Here is a 23,139-nt window from a genome sequence, read left to right as displayed (position 1 = left end):
AGCTTCATTTTCTCATATCTCTGCCAAATGTTTGCATGCTCCAGTGGAAAAACTAAATCTGCAGCGTGAGGACAGATGTTCAAGTCTTCCCGACGATATTCACTGTGCTGAGCTCTTTTGAAAATAAAGCCCAAGGGTGTGTGTTTTGGTATTTCCGTTCCTTTGCTGCTTGTGTTAGCGGTGACATTAACACCAGCCTCCTCTCTGTGTTTGCTGTAACCAACTGGATTCAGCCTGAGCCAGCCCCGCCCTTCTCTCCTGACCCCGCCTCCAATCGGTCTCAGCGCTCTTCAGGCCCCGCCCCTTCTCTCCTGACCCCGCCTCCAACCGTTCATGGCGCTGTTCAGGCCCCGCCCCTTCTCTCCTGACCCCGCCTCCAATCGGTCTCAGCGCTGTTCAGGCCCCGCCCCTTCTCTCCTGACCCCGCCTCCAACCGTTCATGGCGCTGTTCAGGCCCCGCCCCTTCTCTCCTGACCCCGCCTCCAACCGTTCATGGCGCTGTTCAGGCCCCGCCCCTTCTCTCCTGACCCCGCCTCCAACCGTTCATGGCGCTGTTCAGGCCCCCTCTATCCCCACCCCCTTCCTCACTGGTGCTGGGCACGGCGCAGGCTGCGGGTGGGAGCTCCCTGGCCGACCCCCACCATGTCCCCGGGGCTCCCCTGCCCCGCGCTGGCCCTGGGGCTCCTGCTCCTGCTGCTGCCCGGGACTCGCAGTGAGTTGCGGGGGGTCGGCAGGGCAAAGCATCTCCGTGCGCCGTGCCGGGCGGGGCTCCCCGGGCCGGGGGCTGCGGATAGTCCCGGTGTCGGGGGGGCTCCCAGGGCATGAGCTAGGGGCTGCCTCGGGCCGGGACCGGGGCTGCGCTTTGGCCCTTCGGTTGGCTCCTCCTGTCACGGGGTGGGGGGCGCCCCTTCCAGGCAAAGGGGGCGCCCCTTCCAGGCAAAGGGGGCGCCCCTTCCAGGCAAAGGGGGCCTCTCTGCCTGCTCCGTGCGCTGGGTCCCCCCGAGCCCCTTCCCCCGGTGCACTCAGCCCCGGGACTGCCGCCTGCCCCCGGGGTTCCCTCCATGGGGAAACCGCATGGGAGGGTTGGCAGGGATTTGTGTCTCTTGTGGCTGTTCCTGATGGTGCTGATTGTCTTCAGCTCCCAGGTTAAACCCCTGAGGTGGGTGGGGCTGTAGGGGGCTGGGCAATCGGAGTAACCTTCCTGATGGGCTCACCTGTGGTCTGTCGCAGCTCCCTTTTCTCACCGCTGATGCGCTTCAGGGTCCTTCTGGTGTGCAAAGCTACTAGAATAAATAGGTTCTGTTACCATGGGCTTTTGTTTTGTCCCCAGGTGACTGTGGGCCCCCACCGAAGCTGAATCATGCCGTCCCCTCCGATGTGAATCGCACGGAGGGCTTCCCTGTTGACACACAAGTTACATACAGGTGCAGTGATGGCTTCCTTAAAATCCCTGGAAAGTCGGACACTGTAGTGTGCCTTTCAAACTCACAATGGTCCTACATCAACGAGTTTTGTGGTCGTAAGTATTTTATTTTATCTGGAATAAAGTTCCTTGGGCTGCCTTTCACTTATGAAAAGGTAAGACTTTTCCTATTTAGTAGGTATAGTCAAAATTAGCTCTGCCCTGTAATGATACCCAAAGGGAAGGGGAAACATTTACATTAAGTTTAATGTCTTTCATCTAGTCTGGGACTACAAACGCTGAACTGCATGAATCCTAGTTGTATGCTTATTTCTTGCCATCACTACTAGGGTTGGTTGGGTGGCCTAACTCTGCATTTCCGTACTTAGACATGCTTTTGGGGTGGTGATAAGAGTAACCTTAACTCTGAATTTCCTGGATTTATAATACAGTAAAAGCTTTGTTATCCAGCATGTTGAGGGAATGGGGGGTGCCAGTTAATCAGATACTCCAGTTAATTAAGCGTTATACTTACCAATGGAATATCAATTTTCAAAGAATTAGAATACAATAAAATGAATGAAGTTTAAAATAGTAGACAGGTACTTGCCCATCTAGTAGTAACCCTGCACTGCAGAGTGTTTGGTTTCTTGAAGCACTTGGGTGTAAACCTGCTGTATAGAAAACTTGACCTGTAATCTTATCACTACGGGCAGCACATGGTGTACACCCCAATCATTAAAAATACACTTAACACAAAAACTGTACTGAACATAATTTAATCTTTGACGATTCAGAAGGCACGTCAGGATCTTGTGATGCCTCATGGTCGTCATTATCAACATCAATTATCATTGTAGAGGTAGAAGGTGTAGGAGATCGGGCTGAATCTGTAATGACCCTATGACACACCTTGGAAGCTGCATTTTTGAATAAATCACTGATATCCGCTTGCTTATTTGTCTTCTGTCTCTTTTGCATAAAAGTAGAGTTCAGAAAGTGCAATTGCATAATCTCCTGGGCCAGTATACTAGTCCCGGTTACTAGATTGAAGATTTGAATTGGGAGATATCAGAAATGCCAGTTAATAGAGCTTTCTGGTCAGTAAAGTGCCGGATAACACAGCTTTTACTGTACTTGTTTAGGGGCTAATTAAATCTCTCTCTCTCTCATTTAATTTAGTCTAAATTACTGACATGTACTCTTGACATTCAGTTAAACTTAGTTTTTACCTGGGAATCTAATAAAACAAAAACACCAAAAGTATATCTTAATATGCATTCTGCAGTTTTATATTGGGGGCCCATTCAGCATAGGGCCTATTTAACAAAGGGTATCCAAACGTGATTGTTCGTAACCTCCCTAAAGTGCTGCTAAGGGAGTAATTTGTTTCCTAAACGCTGAGTTTTGGTCTGTTGTTACAACAGACTGTTTCTGTACCTGTCTTCGTAGCCAAACCTTTCACAACTAATGTCTGTCTCTACTGCTAGGTAGTTGTGGTGCTCCAACAAGGTTAAAGTTTGCTGCCTTAAGTAAGGAAGATGAGAGGAAGAATTACCATCCTGTTGGGATCACTGTGAGATATACTTGTCGCCCAGGGTATGAGAACATCACTGAAATGCTTCTTGTTAGTACTTGTCTTGACAACTTAACATGGTCAGAAGCCCCTGAGTTTTGTAGAAGTGAGTATCTTTTTTTTTTTTTTGTTACTTTTCTGTCTCACTTGATCTGAGAACATCTCACAATTAGGACCCACTAGGCAGCTGGCTCCCAATTTGCTAGTTTAATTGGTTATTTAGTCTGAAGGGCTGTTTAGCCAGGTTTTTTCTTAGGATAAATTACAATAGCTGTATTTCTATGGAATATTTAGCTGTTCTTAAAACTGACTGGTGAAGATCAAGTACCAGGATAGCGCTGGCTGTATGAATACAGTATGTCTGCTTTGAATTTCATATGAAAAGTAAATTTCTAATGCACTATGTTTCAACTAGAATAACCATGGGAAATTACTTGTTGTAGGGGGAAGGAGGAATTTCTGCCATTGGGAGGTTTCTTGTCTGTCTTCATTAAAATTGATGACATTGGTGGAGTATTTTTTCTACAACGCTTGGTAACTCGTGGAACTTACTGCTGCTAAATACTGAAACAAAGAAATCTGAGAGATTGAAAAAAAAAGTTTCTGCATTTAGCATGCAGAAATAAGGATAAAAAGACAGAAGGGGTATTTTTACCTTTGGGACGTAAGTCAGCCATTAACCATGGGGGTTTGACAGACCTGTCCTTCCCACTTTCCACCCCTGGCACCAGTGGGCGTTTTATTACATAATTACCCCCTTTGGTCTGGACACTTGTGCAGGGTACAGCCTGCAAGGGGTTGAGCACCTTCAGTTGCCGCTGGTATGATTGAGCCCTGTGTGGGTTTTACACGTGTGTCCGAAGCCACTGTCAGAAGTATGGTACTGGACTAAAAGACCCTCTGTGGTGTGACACTATATGAAGTGGTGTGAGTGGGCATGCAGCTATAGCCTTCTTAAGTATGTTGTTGTTGTTTAGCTCTTCTGTTTCCATCATGACAACACAAATTAATGTTAATCCTAGCCTTGGTCTCTATTAGGGAAATCATGTGGTCATCCAGGAGAACTACTCCATGGCAGAGCTGGTCATATGACAGAATTTCTGTTTGGTGCAAAAATAGACTTGCTCTGTGAAGATGGGTGAGTGTCAAGGTGCCTCTCGTAGTTAATTCCAAGAACTTTGGTGTACAATTGCTGGCTAACAGCAAAATAATGCATGGTTTAACTTCAAATACATACTTGGGGGTAGTGCTATCAACTGCAGCCTTGGGGTGGGTTCTCATTTGGAAGTAGAGCTTTCAAACCATTTGCTAGTATGGAGTCTGTCTCCACCCTCCCCACTTGAGTGATGAAGCTGAAATGGGAAGAAGTCCCAGCTGTGTGTAGAGGAGGGAGAATAGGGGTTTGCTGGGGTGCCTTTACTTTTTGCATCCAGTGTAGGTCAGTGAACACCAGATCCTGTCCAGATGGGTTATGTAGTGCCACAGAGTCTATAACAAGTATAAAATCAGGCCCAGTATGTCCCAGTTCACATGCAGCTGGGCTTGAATTTAAATCTTTCCACATGGAATGCAAATGGTGTCAGGTGGAGTTACCCTGTAGGTGGTGAGAGAGATTCTCAGTGGCGTGGTTTCTGTGGGAAGAACACTTTCTGGTTGAAATATTTGTGGGATGCCCTAAATTTTGTAGCATGGGCCCTGGGTGTGATTCAGGCCTAAGTATAACTTCTATCACAAACTAAAATTAGCACAAATATTTTTAAGCTTATACACATAATAGAAGGTAGGTCCAAATTATGGTAGGTGTCTAGACAAATAGGTCAGCATAAAATGACTAAGTATTTATCTATTTATTTCAAAGGAAGTACTACACAGAAGATGTGGGTGTTCAAGTATCTATTTGAAAAAGCTACCACAGTAAAATTGGTCTGTCAGTTGCCTTTGCAGTTACGGAGCCCATGTATGAACCGCTCTTGCCATCAATCTGTAACTTGGTTCAGATTTTCCATGCATGGTTTTAATCAGGGTTTAGAGAACTGGAAAAGATCTTTAGTTGCAAAATGAAAAACAACTCTACCAAAAACTGTTCTTTGTCTCTTTCCTATTAAAACCTTAACACCCCTCCGACCGCCAAACACACATGGTTAGGCCTGGTCTATGCTTCGTGTAGGTTGACATAGGTATGGCAGTCAGGGTGTGAAAAATCCACGCCTCTGAGCATGATAGCTATGCTGACATAACCCCTGGTGTAAATGCAGCTAGATCCACAGAAGAATGTGTCAGTCAACCTAGGACTGTCCCTCTGGGAGGTGTTTTCTACAGCAACAGAAAAAATGTTGAAGGCTGCATGTACGCTGTAGGGTTCTGCAGGCAGAGTTGTGTTGCTACAATCCCTGTAGTGTAGATGTGGCCTTTTCCCCTAGTGCTCGAGGAAAGACAGTCGGGAAGGCTGTGTGGCCGCATACCCCGTTCACTAATTTCTACGCAGGAATCTTTTAAAGGTCACACAACCTTGGAAATGGAATGCTGCTGACAGAGGAGGGGTAGCTGGGGCTGCACAGACATTGGAAGGCCTGGGGCAAAATCTGGAACTGAGGCTTCCTACCCTTCTAAAAATAAATTACTGGGGGGGGAGTGGGGAGTGAGCTCACTGGCGTGGCTCCTGTCCTGTCAGGCTGGGACCAGCTCTGGGCTCTGAGACCTGGCCCATGAGGTTACAGCACTGCTCAGCTTTGGCCCTGTTGCCCCTCTGTCATTGCATTGCAGCGTGGTGTGCTGAGGTTGCATCATCCCTCAGTTTGGGGGCCTCTTAAATGGGGGGCCTGGGGCAAACTGCCTCTTTGCCTTCCCCTGAGGTGGCCTAGAGATGCTTAGGCTGAACCACTAACTTTCAGAGTGAAGTGTATGGTCAGAGTGGACAGTGTTTTTAATTCTTGACTACGCCAGATAACTAGGCAGTTATCAAAGGTGTAGAATGCCAGGTGGTTCCATTTCAGAACAGTTCCACAGGATGGGACCACAAGAGTAGTTGTCGGCTTGCAGCAAGCAAGTCATAGAATATCAGGGTTGGAAGGGACCTCAGGAGGTCATCTAGTCCAACCCCCTGCTCAAAGCAGGACCAATCCCCAACTAAATCATCCCAGCCAGGGCTTTGTCAAGCCTGACCTTAAAAATTCCTAAGGAAGGAGATTCCACCACCTCCCTAGGTAACGCATTCCAGTGTTTCACCACCCTCCTAGTGAAAAAGATTTTCCTAATATCCAACCTCAACCTCCCCCACTGCAACTTGAGACCATTACTCCTTGTCCTGTCATCTTCTACCACTGAGAATAGCCTAGAACCATCCTCTCTGGAACCACCTCTCAGGTAGTTGAAAGCAGCTATCAAATCCCCCCTCATTCTTCTCTTCTGAAGGCTAAACAATCCCAGCTCCCTCAGCCTCTCCTCATAACTCATGTGTTCCAGTCCCCTAATCATTTTTGTTGCCCTCTGCTGGACATTTTCCAATTTTTCCACATCCTTCTTATAGCGTCGGGCCCAAAACTGGACACACTACTCCAGATGAGGCCTCGCCAATGTCGAATAGAGGGGAACGATCACGTCCCTCGATCTGCTGGCAATGTCCCTACGTATACATCCCAAAATGCCATTGGCCTTCTTGGCAACAAGGGCACACTGTTGTCTCATATCCAGCTTCTCGTCCACTGTAACCCCTAGGTCCTTTTCTGCAGAACTGCTGCCGAGCCATTCGGTCTCTAGTCTGTAGCGGTGTGAGGGATTCTTCTGTCCTAAGTGCAGGACTCCGCACTTGTCTTTGTTGAACCTCATCAGATTTCTTTTGGCCCAATCCTCTAATTTGTCTAGGTCCCTCTGTATCCTATCCCTGCCCTCCAGCATATCTACTTCTCCTCCCAGTTTAGTGTCATCTGCAAACTTGCTGAGGGTGCAAGACACACCATCCTCCAGATCATTAATGAAGACATTGAACAAAACCGGCCCAAGGACCAACCCTTGGGGCACTCCACTTGATACCAGGTGCCAACTATACATGGAGCCATTGATCGCTACCCATTGAGCCCGACAATCTAGCCAGCTTTCTATCCACCTTATAGTCCATTCATCCAGCCCATACTTCTTTAACTTGCTGGCAAGAATACTGTGGGAGACCGTGTCAAAAGCTTTGCTAAAGTCAAGGAACAACACATCCACCACTTTCCCCTCATCCACAGAACCAGTTATCTCGTCATAGAAGGCAATTCGATTAGTCAGGCATGACTTGCCCTTGGTGAATCATGCTGACTGTTCCTGATCACTTTCCTCTCCTCTAAGTGCTTCAGAATTGATTCCTTGAGGACCTGCTCCAAGATTTTTCCAGGGACTGAGGTGAGGCTGACTGGCCTGTAGTTCCCAAGATCCTCCTCCTTCCCTTTTTTAAAGATGGGCACTACATTAGCCTTTTTCCAGTCGTCAGGGACTTCCCCGGATCACCATGAGTTTTCAAAGATCATGGCCAATGGCTCTGCAATCACATCCGCCAACTCCTTTAGCACTCTTGGATGCAACTCGTCCGGCCCCATGGACTTGTGCACGTCCAGCTTTTCTAAATAGTCCTGAACCACTTCTTTCTCCACAGAGGGCTGGTCACCTCCTCCCCATGCTGTGCTGCCCAGTACAGTAGTCTGGGAGCTGACCTTGTTCATGAAGACAGAGGCAAAAAAAGCATTGAGTACATTATTAGCTTTTTCCACATCCTCTGTCACTAGGTTGCCTCCCTCATTCAGTAAGGGGTCCACACCTTCCTTGACTTTCTTTTTGTTGCTAACATACCTGAAGGAAACCCTTCTTGTTACTCTTAACATCTCTTGCTAGCTGCAACTCCAGGTGTGATTTGGCCTTCCTGATTTCACTCCTGCATCCCCGAGCAATATTTTTATACTCTTCCCTGGTCATTTGTCCAATCTTCCACTTCTTGTAAGCTTCTTTTTTGTGTTCAAGATCAGCAAGGATTTTGCTGTTAAGCCAAGCTGGTTGCCTGCCATATTTACTATTCTTTCTACACATCGGGATGGTTTGTCCCTGTAACCTCAATAAGGATTCTTTAAAATATGGCCAGTCTAAAGTCTAAACCCTTTCACGTGTGAAAACACTCTGAACAGTCTGACAGTATCTAAAATTACTAGTTCTTTGGGGATTCATCACACTGAGTAACTGGGGCTGTTTTAGGGACTCTTTCTGCCTTCTCTAGCAATGGAAGAAGTAAGGATCGCTACAATGTGCAAATTAGAGGGCAGAGAATCCACCGTTTTGCTGTGCACAGGATTAATGACTGTTCCCAAGTGTCTGATTCAGTATAAACCCATTAAGCTTGCAGAGAGTGTGTTGTATCCACCTATTTGCTTGCTTAAATTGCCTTTTACTACTTGTGCCTTGGTCATGCTGGTATTCACAGCAGGAACAATCTTCTTCAATGTCTGTTGCCCATTTTTGACCAAGTGGCTAGTCAAAGTTCAGGCCCCTGATGATGTTCCAGTTGGAAGTAGAAATTGATGACGGAATCGGGTATTTTCTTTGATGCAGCCTTGCTTATTTGCAAGGAATGTAGAAAGTCCCGCTTCTCCAAATGCAGGAGAAACCAAAGGCAAAGGAGTAGTGTTTTTAGCTTACATGCCCAAGTTTCTTTTCATCCAGCACCCTTGACCCACAACCTCTAAGTTTCTTTCAAGGTCACACCGTGCTTACAAGCTTCTGCTTGGCTTTGTTCAGATTGTCTCAGTCTCCCTGATTCTGTTCTGCTTTGCGACCCCTGACAGATACCCTTTAAAAAAAAAAAAAAACAACCTCTCAGCAAAAACCTTTCCTCCACACAGTGCAAAACTCCTGAGTGGGTTCACATTATCTCTGTTTTTAGGTGGGGCATTGTGATGGACTTCTCACAATTATATTAATGGAAGGGTACATTGACACCCATCCATCTCAATGAGGTTTTAACTCAACCCATAACAAGGCTTCACCCAGGTCATAAGTCACCACCTGTAAGCTGAAAGAATCCATATTCCAAATTGCCAGACAGTTACACAGGCAATCAAAGAACTAGGTAAGAAACTTGATACTCATTTTTGTGTGTGTGTTTTTTATTTAGGTACAAATTAATTGGTCGGCCTTTCATTCAATGTGAGCTTAAGGGAGATGAAGTTGAATGGAGTAAACTTCCAACTTGCCAAGGTAAGACAAATCCAACCTTCCCTAAACACCTAAATCTGAGGTTTCTTTGGAGTAGAACTCAATCTAAATCCTCTCATAGTTCATTTGCCTCTCTCCTGTTTTGGACACTTATGTGGAGGGTCTGTCAGCCATGCTGTTGCTATGAGAAATGTTCTAATATTCCAGCTGTGGAATACTTGAAGACCTTATCACTGTTCCCCAAGGTCATGAAACCCTTCTTTCCTATGAGTAATGTTTTGGAATGGGTGTGCTCTGGTGAGAGAGTTTTTGCCAGGGCCCTATGTCATGGGGACCAGCGCCAGTTTGCATGATAACATTTAGAAGAGGATGGAGTAAAGCTTGAAAGAAGGAAGACTTCCAAATCGGAGGGAGGAAACTCTCTCTCTCAAACTTGGTTAAAATACAGTACTAACTACATTTTCAAATGGCTAAATATTTTTCTTCTTTTAAGGATCTTAGATAAACTTTTTGTTAAGTAAATGTTTGCACTTTTAACTGAAACTTTTATTAATATTAATGAGACCAGGTTGGTGAGATCAACTCTTTAGGGCCAACTTCTGTTGGTGAAAGATAAGCTTTCAAGCTACACAGGGCTCTCAGTATTACCTCACCCATCTCGTCTCTCTCATATCCTAAGACTAACACAGCTACAACAACACTCAAACATTCATATTCATGACCTTCTATTTTCCTGCAGTGATTACTTGTTCTTTCCCTCCTTACATTGCCAATGGGACATACGATGGCAGGGGTGTAGAAAATTTTGCTTATAACTCAACAGTAACTTACAGATGTGACCGTGGGTTCCGGCTTATTGGAGCTGCTTCCATTCATTGTACAACAAAAGATAAAACAAGTGGAGTCTGGAGTGGACCTGCTCCTAAATGCAATGGTGAGTAATGTGTGTTTAGTGTCTTCCTCTGCTACTTTTTTGCACCAGGTAAAACTATTATTGCTAGGCACAAAATAACTTAATTATAAGTTGCATGGCCAACTTTTAAAAAGACCTTAACAATGTTTCATCTTAATATGCACTGATATTTAGGAAATTATCACTGAGGGGCTGTTCATAAAAGAATGATGTGAGACTTGGAATGTTTTTTTATCCCTCCTTTTGCTGTAGACACAACTGCACATGTCCTATTAAAAGGAAATAAGTGGTACTTTCTCAGGTGAGTTGGAAGAACTTGGGTTTGTTTAAAGATGTAGTTTCCACAATTTCACATTGTACACTAAATTTTCATGGATTATTTCCATGATCTAACTTGTATAATTTTTTAAACTGTTAGTGGTAACACTGCTGTAAAATTTTGGGAGAGAACTTGGTTATCTATCTGCCCCTTACTCCCAAGCACTTCTTACAGTTGTATTTTCTGGTAGTTTACTAAACGTATGGCTTTGTGAACATAAGATGCTGGGTGAAGAATATAGGAGGGGTTTAACAGGTGCTGTCTGAGGTCAGTAATATACTGATAAATGGGTTCAGAATAATATAAGGTCTGGAAGTGCACTGACAGAGGTTAGAACAGTTTTTAAGAGAAGGTATTTGCTTTGGAACAGATTCTTACCTAGTATAAATTATCAGAGCTTCACTGAAGCCGGTAGAGCTGATATCGTACATGTGCTGCAGAACTGTATCTGTAAATACAGAGTAACATTTCCCCGGTAGTTGAATAAGAATAAACAAAAGTCTGATTTGGTGATAGCTCTTCAATTGCTAGAAAATTAATTTTTGCTTTTTTAGAAATCCTATAATGTACTTTGGTTAGAAATAATCTTTGACGTATTTGTGATTGTTCCTATCAAAACTGGGCAGGGGTTAAAATACCAACTTTAGTCCATTTTATTCTATTCAGGTTCTTATACTGCATCCAAGAACGTGGTACTTGACCAACATAAGAAAAAGAAAATAAAAAGCAGACCGTATTCTGTATCACGATTCCAAAACACACGTTTCACCATCACTTCCTCCCATTCTTCCTCATTTCCCAGAGGTGACCTGAGGACACGAGGTGAGTCTTGTACCATATCTTGAAGGTCACCAAATCTGGGTTCTGGCAGACTGGAGGGAGGAAGTGAATTTTCATGCCTAGGCTTACAGCTAAAGCTTTCAGTTCTCACATTTTTTCTTTATTATTAGGTAGTTGGATTACTCCACCACTGTTCAGATTTGCTGTACCACTGTACATTAATCAGAACTATTGTTCTGTCAGAACCAAGGAAAGATCTATTTGCAGCCAAAGTTACATGGGAATCTCTGGAGTATTACCCAGCGCCAAGTGCTTTCAAAACTTAAAATGGTCAGAAGTCCCAGGGTTCTGTGCAAGTGAGCCTCTTTCCTTTTCTGTTTCAATTGATCTACAAGACATTCTTGTGCAGTTAGTATAGTCTTCTGTTTACAGCTGGGTCAGAGTTCAGTCCTGGCTGCGTTGATCTTAACATCTTGAAATATCTTTGTTTTAAATGTTTTTGCTTTCAATTCATTGGATGTCTCCTTCCTCCATTATGAGAGGATAAATAGGAGAGCCTGACTGATCCTCTTGATACTGTATCCAAAAGCAAGAGAACCTTATACAATACACATCAAAACCTGTTTCTTTTTCCATGGACAGTGGGGCAACAGCCTAATATTAATCTCCTTCTATCCTAGAGAGATCTTTGCTATCCAGAAGAACAGGAGCATGGCAGAGCTGCTGCTATAACAGATTTCCAATTTGGTGCAAGAGTGGATTTCATCCGTGAGGAAGAGAGAGTATCAGGCTGTGGTGAATGACTTAAAGCTGCTGGCTGACTCTGGAAACTGAGTATCAAAGGGTAATCTCAAACCTACTCAAGGTTTGTGCTACAAAATCAAATGCTCAGGGGCAGAACTTTGAAACGGAACTTGACCAAAGATGGGCTGTGATTCCTGGCCTTTCACGCTTCAAACGAGAACCCAGCTCTGTTCCAGGTTTGAGTGCAGAGTTTTTGGATTTTGTGCCCACTGAAGTCTAGGCTGCTAAAAATCTTGGCTTGATGGGAGGATTTGTACTGCCTAGATCTTATAACAAATAGAGACTTGAGTTGAAACAGATGATAGGGAATATTCTTTATAGAAAGAAACAAGAAAGATACTAAAAGGGATTCCAAAGCTTCTGGGGGCCAATCATGAGTTGATGTAAACAGTCATAGCTCCACTGAGATCAAAGGAACAATGATGAAGGATTTTGCCTACTGCTGTAGCGCGAGTTGTTTCTTGCTATGTAATGTTCCCCGGTCATGCTAGTACTGATAGGTTGACAGTTACTTTTATGGCCAGAAATGCAGTCCAAATTTCTAGACTATTGGACAAGGAACCAGATAAACCATGATCTTATTCTTCTTCATTCAGGTGCAAGTTAATTGGACCATTTCTTACCAAATGTATCTGGAAGCAAAAGTTGTGTGGAATAAGGTGCTTTTAGCTTGCCAATCTAAGACTCTCATAATGCTTTAAAACGAGCTTGTGCCCAGAGATGTTGGCTTTGGTATGGAGCTGAGGTTAGAAGTAGCATAGGTTGTTTTGTTTCAAGGAGTGAAAGACTAGTAACCCTTATGGGTAAAGTCCCTCCTACCCCTAACTCTGACTACATGCTTAAAATCTCAAGTTCCTTTGGAATGAAAAAATGGTAAATCTCTGTTCCCAGTGAGCTTTCTGAAAACCTCCAAAAAAAAAAAAAAAAAAAAACTACACCACTTTCGGACCCTTCTTGAGGAGGGAGGATCTGTAAAAATCCACAGCCTGCTGTCTGGTCTAGTACCAGTTGTTCTATTGGAAAAGTTCCAGCTTAGCTGTATGCTGCTGGAACACTTGAGGAGCTTGTCCCCATAGGATGCAGGTCAAGCAGCTGTATTGCCCTGTGATTCATGTAAGGGTGGTTTGTGCTTTGAGGCAGTCTCTCAAGGTTTGTGCTGTCAGGCTGGAGTCTGAGGCAATGAGCAGTGCTGGGGAAAGGGTGGGGCAAAACTTGAGAACTGTGTGTCCAATATCTGACAGAGGTAATGCCTCAAATCTTTCTAAAATACAGTGGTAATTACATGAACAAATTGCTAAATACCCTTCCCTCTTGGAATTTGGGACAAATAACAAAAAGCCTTTTAAGTAATTAACTTTTAACTGAAACTTTTTTGTTTAATATTAAATGTCATAATTCCTCTTTACTTTAGACTCCTGCTATCCCTAATGGAATAGATGGCAGGAATGTAGAAAGCTTTGCCTATCCCTCTGCAGCAACATAGATGTGACTATTCTTTTGTCCTTCATTGAAGAGGCATCCATTTATTGTACAGTGAAAAAACAAATGTACTTTGGAGTTGGCCTACCCTCAAAGCAAAGGTGACTGGCATTTAGTATTTGCTTCTTGGTCTACTGTAATGCACCAGGAAAAGTATTAATTACTAGGCAAGCACCTAAATTGAGGAAATTGTTTTTTCTAGCTTAAACATCTCAATAAATATCTTTTTAAAACTGATGTTGTTGAAAGCTTAAGCTTTATAGAACAGCTGATCCACCATAAATAACTTGGGAGCAATTCTGCCTCTCCTAGTGCCTGCATTTTTGTTCTTCCACACTTTAAAGTTCTAAGACACATCTCCGACCAGGGCATGACTACACTAAATAAGCGGCTACATGGCTGAAGAGCTGCAGGTGCACCACTTAGCATAGACACTACTTATGCCGACGAGAGAGGTTCTCCCATCCACATAGGTAATCCAGCTCCCCGAGCGGCAGTAGCTAGGTCAGCAGGAGAATTCTTCCATCAGCCTACTACTATCAACAGCAGGGGTTAGGTCAGCAGAGCTGCATGTCTCAGGTGTGAGAAATCCACGCCTCTGAGACATAGCTATGCTGATGTAAATTCCTCACCATACATTTGATATGTTTCTCCTTTGCAAAGCCTAACCCAACGGTTATTCCAATCTGGAAATACCAACCCCCCCCACCCCCCAAACTTCCTGGGGGGGAAAAGGTAAAACGTTCTTTAATCTTGCTCCATGCAAAGGAGGATGTTGAGCCCTCTAGCTGATTTTGTTCACACCAGTATTTTCCACAAAAGTTATGGGTGATCTTTATTTGTTCCCCAAGAGCAATTTGTTTTTCTTTCTTTATACATCTGAAAGTAAATTCCCAGAGTAAACAAAAACAAGTTAGGAGTGGCTTGAGTAGATTTTCAGAGAGGGCTTATATTTTTAGCCCTGCTTAGAGAAGCAGCATCATATGTTAGATCCTAGCCACATAGAGCTCATGGGTTTATAGACTTTAAGGGTCTAAACCCACTGCCACTTGTGTAGTATAGTGGGCGAACCATGCACCTCTAACGCATTCTTTGAGTGTCATTCAGATTCTTTTATGTGTGGAGTTGTCACCCTGTTATGCAGATTTGTTAGCATGAAGACATTTAGCACTGAATTATAAAACCCTGATTTGTCACATGGTCATGCTTCCCCTTGATACTAAAAGGCATGTTTACTGCCCCATGAAATTTGTGTTAAGTAAATTTTGTAACTGATAGAAATCGAAGTTAAAGGAAAAAGCACGGAGTTAATTTGGTGGTCCCTAAACTGTTTTGCCTGCATGACCCCATTTTCAGACTTGATCGCTCCAGCGATTGCAGACAACATAGGGGATGCTATTTTGTAAAGCAAAATGGTGTCCGCTGCACATGGGATTGTGACCCAACTGCTGATGGCATGACCCCACTTGAGGTCATGACCCATAGTTAGGAAACTGCTGAGTTCAGATATATGCTTAGCTCTTGTGGATTATCGAGTGGATTGATTTCAACTGAATTTGGACACATACTTAAACCTTTGCACTTTAAATGGATCACTTACGGCAAATCTCTCATTCCTGGACCTTTCTTTCCTTTCCCTCTTTCCACTATAGCACCTAATGTCCTGTGGATTAATGCACAAGGATAATTATTGTTTAACATTTTAAATTGCAGTAGCTCCTGAAGGCAACAACCAAGTTGGGCCCTTTTATGCTAGGGGGTGTATAAACACTGTATAAATGACAGTCCATGCCCTGAAAAGGTAGATCTGACCCATTATTCACACATGTGCAAACTTTTGATTTGTGAATGACAGTACTCCAATATTATCTATTTAACGCTCATTTGAAGTGCCTGCTGAACCTCCACTTTGCAGTTGAAATGGGCTCCATCTTCTTCTGGTAAACTGGACAGTACAGCTTAGTGGAGGGGAGCCTAGACACGTAGGAGAGAACCCTGAAGATCTCTGAAGATTGCAGAAGAACTATGTCCGCAGATATTCTGATGATCCCATGAAATTTTTGTGAAGGACTTTTCTCATTGTCTTTGTGTCTGAAATATGAAAGAGCCCTGAGAAACCTGCCTGCCTTCAATGTTAGATAATCTGGGAGCAGCTCACTTGCCTCGTCCATGCTGTACTCTTCTAGGGGCTAAAGTAGTTATTTGCCTACAATGCCATGGAAAGATTCAGTAAGAGCAAGACAAATTAAGGATCCTTGGGGGGGAGGGGAATTGGCTAAATCTAGCCAATCTGGGAGGGCTGTGCAGAAAAGTAGAGTAGTTTCAGTTGTTACATGGGTTCTGGAGTCCCCCTTCCAAGGTCTCTGGTTTTACAATCTAATTATCTCTGGAATGTCTTTGTCATATATCGAAATGTTTCTCTGGTTCTTGTGATAGGGGAGAACCTACAAAAGTGACAAAGTAAATTAAGTATGTCTTGAGTGTCTTCTCTAATTTCATCCTCAGTAATTTAGGCTACAAGTAACCGTAGTGGGATTAAAATCAGACAGAAGGGATGTTATGGGAGAATGAAACGCTACATTACTGCAACCATTTTGTGTCCAGCCCCTGTTAGCTGAAAAGCAAATAACATATTGTTAGGGCTCTGAGAGGCTAGGCCAAATAGCTGCATGATTGCAATTTCGCTAATCCAAATGGGAGGATGGAACAGTTAATGGAGCATGAGAATGGAAGGGAGTGGGGGGATAGGTGACCTTGGCTTTGAGTGCCCCGACATAAGTTTAATTATGACTAGACATGCTTTGCTGATAATGGATAAGGAGCAATTTGCTGAAGCTAGGGGAATTAGTGACCCACTAGTGGTTACTATGGTGACTAGTAGGAGTCACTAGGAGTTAGCAATAAAACTTTAAAAGAATATATTTTGGAGCAGTTCAAAGGAGCTTTTCTCGGGAGAGAGACTGACCTCTTCTCCCCAGAAGCTGGATGGAAGGAGCTGCCTCCCCCCACCGGTTCGCAAAGCTGTTGATCACTTGAAACAATTTCAGACTTTGGGTAACTGTTTGGGATGCTCTAAACCTATTGCTCTTGTGCATAAGTGTGTGCTTGAGATTCAATAAAGAAGGAGCATTAGGGGAAATCACTCCTCTTTGTACCAGTCATTTATCAGAGGGACGTGCTGTCTCCCCATTGATTCCTGACTCCACCTGGAGAAAACAGGTGAAGTTACCCCAGTTTCAGGTTTGGAAAATCCTGGGTAACAATGGGAGGGTTTTTTAAAGATACTGTTCTTTTTAATTTCCTCAAGTCTTCTGTTTTACAGTTAACTTTGGGTGGACTCATAGGAGGCTAGGTAGCCTAAGCAAAGATGATTATACAGGGAACTGAAGTGTAAGAACACTGTTTGAGTACTCTTCTGTTCTAAGCAGAGGCTGCAGAGGAAGGCGATTCTTCGGTTATGCCTGCATGACCTCTCCAGGTCCTTGTGCAAAATGAGACCTTCACTGGGTAGGGCAAGACTAATGCAAGTTGGAAACACATCCCAGTCAGTCGCTGGCCCAGGCCACCGCTGACCAGAACAATGAGCCTGACTGCCTTCGTGACAAAATGCAAGGCTCCATTGATTTGTTTTCCTATGTCACACACAATCTCACTCCAACTCCAGCCTGTGCTTAAAATAAGGAAAAGAAGGGGACAAGCGAAGTTCTAATTCCTCTAATTACAGAAAGACAAATTGCAAAATTCTTGGGGGGCCCTGTAGACTGTTCCTCTAGATTGTTTTGTGAGGTGCTCAGTTGCATCAGTTATGGGCTTGCTTTCAATAGGTGTAAAAAGACAAACGTGGCCAGTTTATAGCTTAACGGGGGAACAAATAAGTGTTCCACTACAGCCATAAGTGGTGGTCAATAATAGCTTATTAAGTCCACAACTATGCTGGGTATGACCCTGACTTCTATTGACAAGCTTGCTTTCCTTGGGAGAACATGAGCTCCTGAGGTAAATTCCAGCCCTAATTCCTATGATGCTATAATACGTTAGTCAAGCTAGGCGGTGCAGCAGGGATGTCCAACTCATTCTGTGGACAGGGCTTAATTCCACTTTTAAGTAGGGTCCAGAGGCCAGGTTTTATATGCAGGACTTGCCCCAACGTAAAGTTCAGCACTAATATGACTGGAGTCAGGCATGTGCAGAGCTTTCACCAGGGCCCTTGGTGAGAAAAGAGCCTGGTCAGGGGACAGGATGCCTCTTGCTGTGCCATATCTGCTTTGGTGCTGCAGTAAGAGGAATGAGAATGGGCCAGAGGTCAGCAGAGGCCAGAATTAGAACTGACCAAGTCCCCGGTGGGAGATAATGTGCAAATCAGTGCTGCTGTGGTCTGAATGCGCGATGGAAGAGCCGAAAACAGCCAGTTCACCGTGCAACTCCAGCAAGGCCAAGCCCTAAGGCAGTGGGGCTGGAGTAGAAGAACAGACAGAGGTGCTGGAGAACACAGCCAGGCAAGGCGGGGCCAGGGAGCCTTTCTGAGAGGCGCTAATGCGAAGCAAGTTCTGTTGGTGGTTCTGAGGGCTCACTTAGAGCTGACATGGGGTGAATTATTCAAAGTGGGCATTTTCTTCTGAGAGCACGGTACTCTGCTTATAATGGCCTTCCCTCTTATATTGTGAACGCAGGGCCAAATTTTCAGCTGGTGTAAATGGGCATAAACCTGAGTTAATCGAGTAGGGCCAGTTTTACCCCAACGGTGAATTTGAGACACACACTTTGCACTGTACTTTGATTCTATCTCCTCCCAGCGTCTTCACATGACGCAGGGACAGTCACACCCCTCCCCTCCCCTTTTCACCTTTTGCCAAAAGCAACACAATGTACACTTTTCTGGACAGCTATCTTGCCTCTCCCATTCCAAATTAAGTCATCCCATTTCCCATATCCAAGTACAGAAACAAATGTTGTGTAAAGTTCACATCTCTGCCAAATACCTTTCATGTCAGTTCTTTTGTGCTCCAGTGCTAAACCCTTTAGCAGGAGGCATCAGCCCAGGAAGAAAATCTGCAGTGCTGTTTGTTGGCACTTCAGTTCTTCAGCTGCTTTTGTGGGTTCCTGGAAACATTAAAGACCAAACCCCCTGACAGTTTTCTTTGTAATTGACTCATTCAGCCTTGAAATGGCACTTTTAGTACAGTGAGATTCACACTCTCAGCAGGTGCTCTTGCTCTGGTGGCAAAGGCAATCTACATGTGTGATCCAGCTGTTGTGCTGGAAGGTATTAAGGCTGCCTTTAAGTATATATGTGTTGAAAAATGCACATACACTGACACACAATAACAAAATACTGTTTCAACTTGCAGCAGGAGAAACTTTGTAGAATTTTGCTCCTGCTCTAGTAAACATCTAGCTTTGATTTCTTTTTTCTTTTTTCTTTTTTTTTTTTTTGTTCGAGTCAGTTGAGTGCTTGTAAAAGTGAGGGAAGAATAGCACAGAGCAGGGGCAGCTACACCTACACACAGTGAACGCTTCCTCCCCCCAGCTTTGTCAGCCTCTTCACTCCTGAGCTGCAGCATTACCCCCCATAGCGCGGTCCGTTCCCCTTAATTCTATCTAGATTACGCCCTTCTACTTCACAATTAATCCTTCCTTTCACTCCCCAGCTCAGGCAAAATAAAAAGTGATTCTTGCCAGTGATGCTCTCGCCTACTTCAGTTTGGAGACTCTGGTGTGTGGAAACGGCCAGGCCAGCTGAATTTTCCAGGGACTTGATGAATTGCATAAATAGGGACTGGGATGAAACCCACTAATAGTCACTTTGCTCTAGATCCTGAATCTGGATCTCTAAAAGCATAAGACAGAGGCTGTAATCCTCTGGTCCTCTGAGTTCCTTGAGAGTCCTTAACACAAATGACACCTTAAAGACTAACAGATTTATTTGGGCATAAGCTTTTGTGGGTAAAAACCCACTTCTTCAGTTGCATCTGAAGAAGTGGGGTTTTTACCCACAAAAGCTTATGCCCAAATAAATCTGTTAGTCTTTAAGATGCCACCAGACTCCGTGTTGTTTTTGTGGATACACGCTAACACGGCTACCCCCTGATACTTAACACAAATGTTAATTAGCACCAACGTGGTTTGGTCTTTAGTTTGTGGCTCTAGCCGACAGATCAACATGTGCAAGTGTTCCAGTGTGATTTGTATGAAATGGACATAGTCCTTGATGTGTAATAACCGCTGTAACGTTGCACCCCGTAATGCTTTATAGAAATATGCTTATGAGTGTAAATATGACCTAACTGGAATACGTTTTATGCTAGATATGCCATGTAACATATTTCTGCAAAGGTTATGATCTACTGTATATAGTCATCCTATTTACATGCCTGTATCATTTTTGTATTCAAAGTTATGAATATTGGCTGTGTACTTGTTTGATTTTAAGTAGCCTCAGTGAAGCAGTTGGTCAGCTGCTTGAGACAAAACTATTCTCAGTAAGTGCCCAATCAAGAAACACTTAAGATAACAATGAACTTTGAGAGATGCCAGTCCACATCTGAGCTTTCCTGGGAATGTGGTGTCGGCCTGTAAAGTTCTGAGTCATGCATGGACATGTGACTTGCCCATGTGACTCCAAAACTCCATCTTGCAGCTGGATTCTGCATAGGAGAGGAGAAGGGGTTTCCAGTCACAAAAGAGAGTCTATTTAAACCCTTCCATGTTGTCTTCAGCTGGCTCAAGAGATATCCTTTGGGGTGGAGAGACAATCTGAGAGAAACTGGAACAAAGGACAGTAAGTATGGGGTGTGAGTGATTTCTGGACCCAGACTAGAAGGAGGCTAGTCTGTCAAAGAAGCTTATTGGGACATCTCTGAGGGTGAGATTTACCTGCATTTAGTTTCCTACTGTATTAGGCATAGACTTGCCTGGTTTCTTTTATTTTGTTTGGTAATTTACTTTGCTCTGTCTGTTTTTTTACAAAAAGTAGGATTTAAGTGGTTCCAAATATTTAATAAAATCACTTTTTACTTATTAATTAACCCAGAGTAAGTATTAATACCTGGGGGTGGAGGGGCAAACAGCTGTGCATTTCTCTCTATCAGTGTTATTGAGGGCGAACAATTTATGAGTTTACCCTGTATAAAGCTAAAATGGATTTATTTGGGGTTTGGACCCCTTTGGGAGCTGGGTATCTGAGTTCTGGAGACAGGAGCACTTTTTAAGCTGTTTTCAGTTAAGCCTGCAGCTTGTGCGGGACGTGGTTCAGACTTGGATCTGTGTTTGCAGTAGGCAAGCGTGTCTGGCTCAAACAAGGCAAGGAACTGAAGTCCCAAGCTGGCAGGGAAAACAGGCTCAGAGGTAGTCTAGGCACATCACAGAAACCCCCTTGGGAACTGCCACCAGATCTAACCCATCACAACCACTTCTCCCTGGGGATGGAGATCAATTGTGGATTTGAGGGCTATTTCCTTACAAGCCTTTGGGGCTGGCTTCAAAGACTCCAAAAGGGCTCTACGGTGTCACTAGCAGCTTCTCTAGGGAGTTTCTACTGTATGGTTACCTACTTGTTTTTGCCACACAGACCTGTTGCCATAACGATTATCCCATTGAAAGGAAGCCATTATAATTGTTGCTCATGTTTTGGCTTATACATCCCTGAATCAACTTAGAATTGGGAAATCAAGTGAAATACATTTAATTTTAATGAAATAAATTTCATTTTCATGTATAAAGATGTTCTCAGCTTGTTCATCACAGGCATTTTAGCCAGCTGGGTAAATGCAGTAAGTCAAATTTGGCTCTTATGCATTTTGTATAAAAATACGTTTTACCCACAGATGCCTTAGCAACTGATGTTACTTGTGTCATCTGTACCTTTCTGAATAGCATTCGGATTTCATCTTAAAACTTATTAATTATTGGGAAAATGTATGCACCAGTAATTTGATGGAAGCATTGCAAAAGTTAGCAACCAATATTACTCACCATTATTTGATTGATTCTCTTTAGTATCGGTGACAATGCAAGCTGTGAACGCCTCACACTTCATGAACTACACAGTGTTGGATCTGGTTATTACATGGATGGGAGACCTGGAAAAATCATTTGCTGGAAGAAGGCGGCACTCTTCCCTCCGGATGTAGCAATGAATCTGAGCATGCTGTCGAGTGCTCTTCTGTTTCAGATGAGAGGTAAAACCAAGGTTTTGACAGCTCGTGGCCATTACAAATCCTAAGGCCATTCCTGCAAGTCAAAGCATTCACCCTGGTGTCCTCGGTTCCTGCCCTAAACTTATGTAAAGTTGCTATGTGCTGTTAAACAGGAGGTACTTTGCTCCCCAAAGGTGGCTGCATTCGGGGAGGGGTATAAAAGACCCACCGCACAGCTGTAGCTGGCCCCGGTCAGTTGTTTCGGCTGCAGGCTGTGAGGCTATTAAATTGCGTTGTAAACATTTGGGTTTGAGCTGAAGCCTGGACTCAGAGACCCTGGGAATGGTGGGGGGAGAGTCAGGGTGACCTGGTCTCTGAGACTCAGTGGAACAGGTTCTCTGACGCATTGTGCACAAATTCCCTGAGGGCACAATCCTGCAGGGGGCTCAGTGCTCTCCACTCCCATTGAAGTCAATGGGATTTGAGGACACTCAGCAGCTCCCATAAGGTGCCCTACACCTTGCAGGGTTGTGCCTGAAGTTCAGTGCTAAATGACACATCAGCAAGATTGACAGACCTGAAATGTTAACTTCTAACTAACCATCTTTTAGAAGTTCTGACCAGATCCTGAAGAATCTCTCCGACCCTCTGAAACGTGAGCTGCGTCGTTATTAAAATCCCAGTCCCCCCGGTAGGTGGAGAACCACCCAACAAACCCCAAAAAGGCAGATATATGCGCTACAGCACCTGGCTTGTGTGTTGCTGCGTGACGACGCATTGCTCTGGCTCAGAAAATGAAATTAGTTTTTCATAAACTCCTACTATACATTTGTTTTAGTTTATGGGCAATATAGCTTCTCTGAGACCCCACTGTGACACATGTTACCTTAAAGTAGTACCCTGTAACCCCCATATTCATCATTTATATATGGTCGTGATATTTCATACAAGGCGTGCCGTGTGCGATATCCTATGAAAGGTTGTGATCTGCTGAAGCCCATTGTTCTGTCGAGGTATGTATACCATTGGTCTGTATGAGGTAAGGAGATTCTGCTATGGTGGTTTTTGGAAATGTATTGTGAGTTTGGGAGTCACCCACCGCTGTTTCTCCAGTGACAGTGAGGGAGGTGATCCACATCCAGGTGGGGGTTGGGTGACCATTGATCAGCAGGGGAGTTGTGACTTACAATTCTGTAGGGGAGTTGTGCAAGCACCACACAATATGCTTTGCCCAACTCTGGGACTCAGCAAAGCCCACTGGGACACCTCTGGGCTAGTATTTTCCAGGCACATGGCCTGAGGGTATAAAGTGGGGGACAGTGACATCATGAGATTACCTCTCTCCTCCCTTACCTACACTGATGGTAACAAGATGGCTGGGAAGTCAAAGACTTGAACTGAGGAGATTGGTCCCAGGCTGAGACCATTGTCTGTGTGTTTTTCACCTTGTGCTATGGTGAAATGCAGACATACAAATATATGGTACTTTCTCATTACCCAGCCACTTACTTCATAGCTTAGGTTGTGCTGCTGTGATTTGGTTTCTGTCCAAGT

At 44.1% G+C, this 23,139-nt stretch overlaps 1 protein-coding gene across 1 annotated transcript; it reads left to right on the top strand.

The window, feature by feature from the left end:
* Positions 1–537: 537 nt before the first annotated feature.
* Positions 538–13,687, top strand: LOC140901505 (complement decay-accelerating factor-like). The gene is made up of 9 exons (XM_073320455.1): positions 538–712; positions 1,331–1,519; positions 2,893–3,084; positions 4,017–4,116; positions 9,115–9,197; positions 9,895–10,089; positions 11,054–11,209; positions 11,338–11,523; positions 11,848–13,687. Exons 1-9 carry the CDS (start codon positions 643–645, stop codon positions 11,937–11,939), a joined length of 1,263 nt encoding a protein of 420 aa, XP_073176556.1. The 5' UTR covers positions 538–642; the 3' UTR covers positions 11,940–13,687.
* Positions 13,688–23,139: the final 9,452 nt, after the last annotated feature.

This window comes from Lepidochelys kempii, chromosome 21, assembly GCF_965140265.1.
Source record: "Lepidochelys kempii isolate rLepKem1 chromosome 21, rLepKem1.hap2, whole genome shotgun sequence".
Classification (NCBI taxonomy): domain Eukaryota; kingdom Metazoa; phylum Chordata; order Testudines; family Cheloniidae; genus Lepidochelys; species Lepidochelys kempii.
Note: the sequence above shows the minus strand (reverse complement) of the source record. Positions and strands in the feature narration are given on the sequence as shown.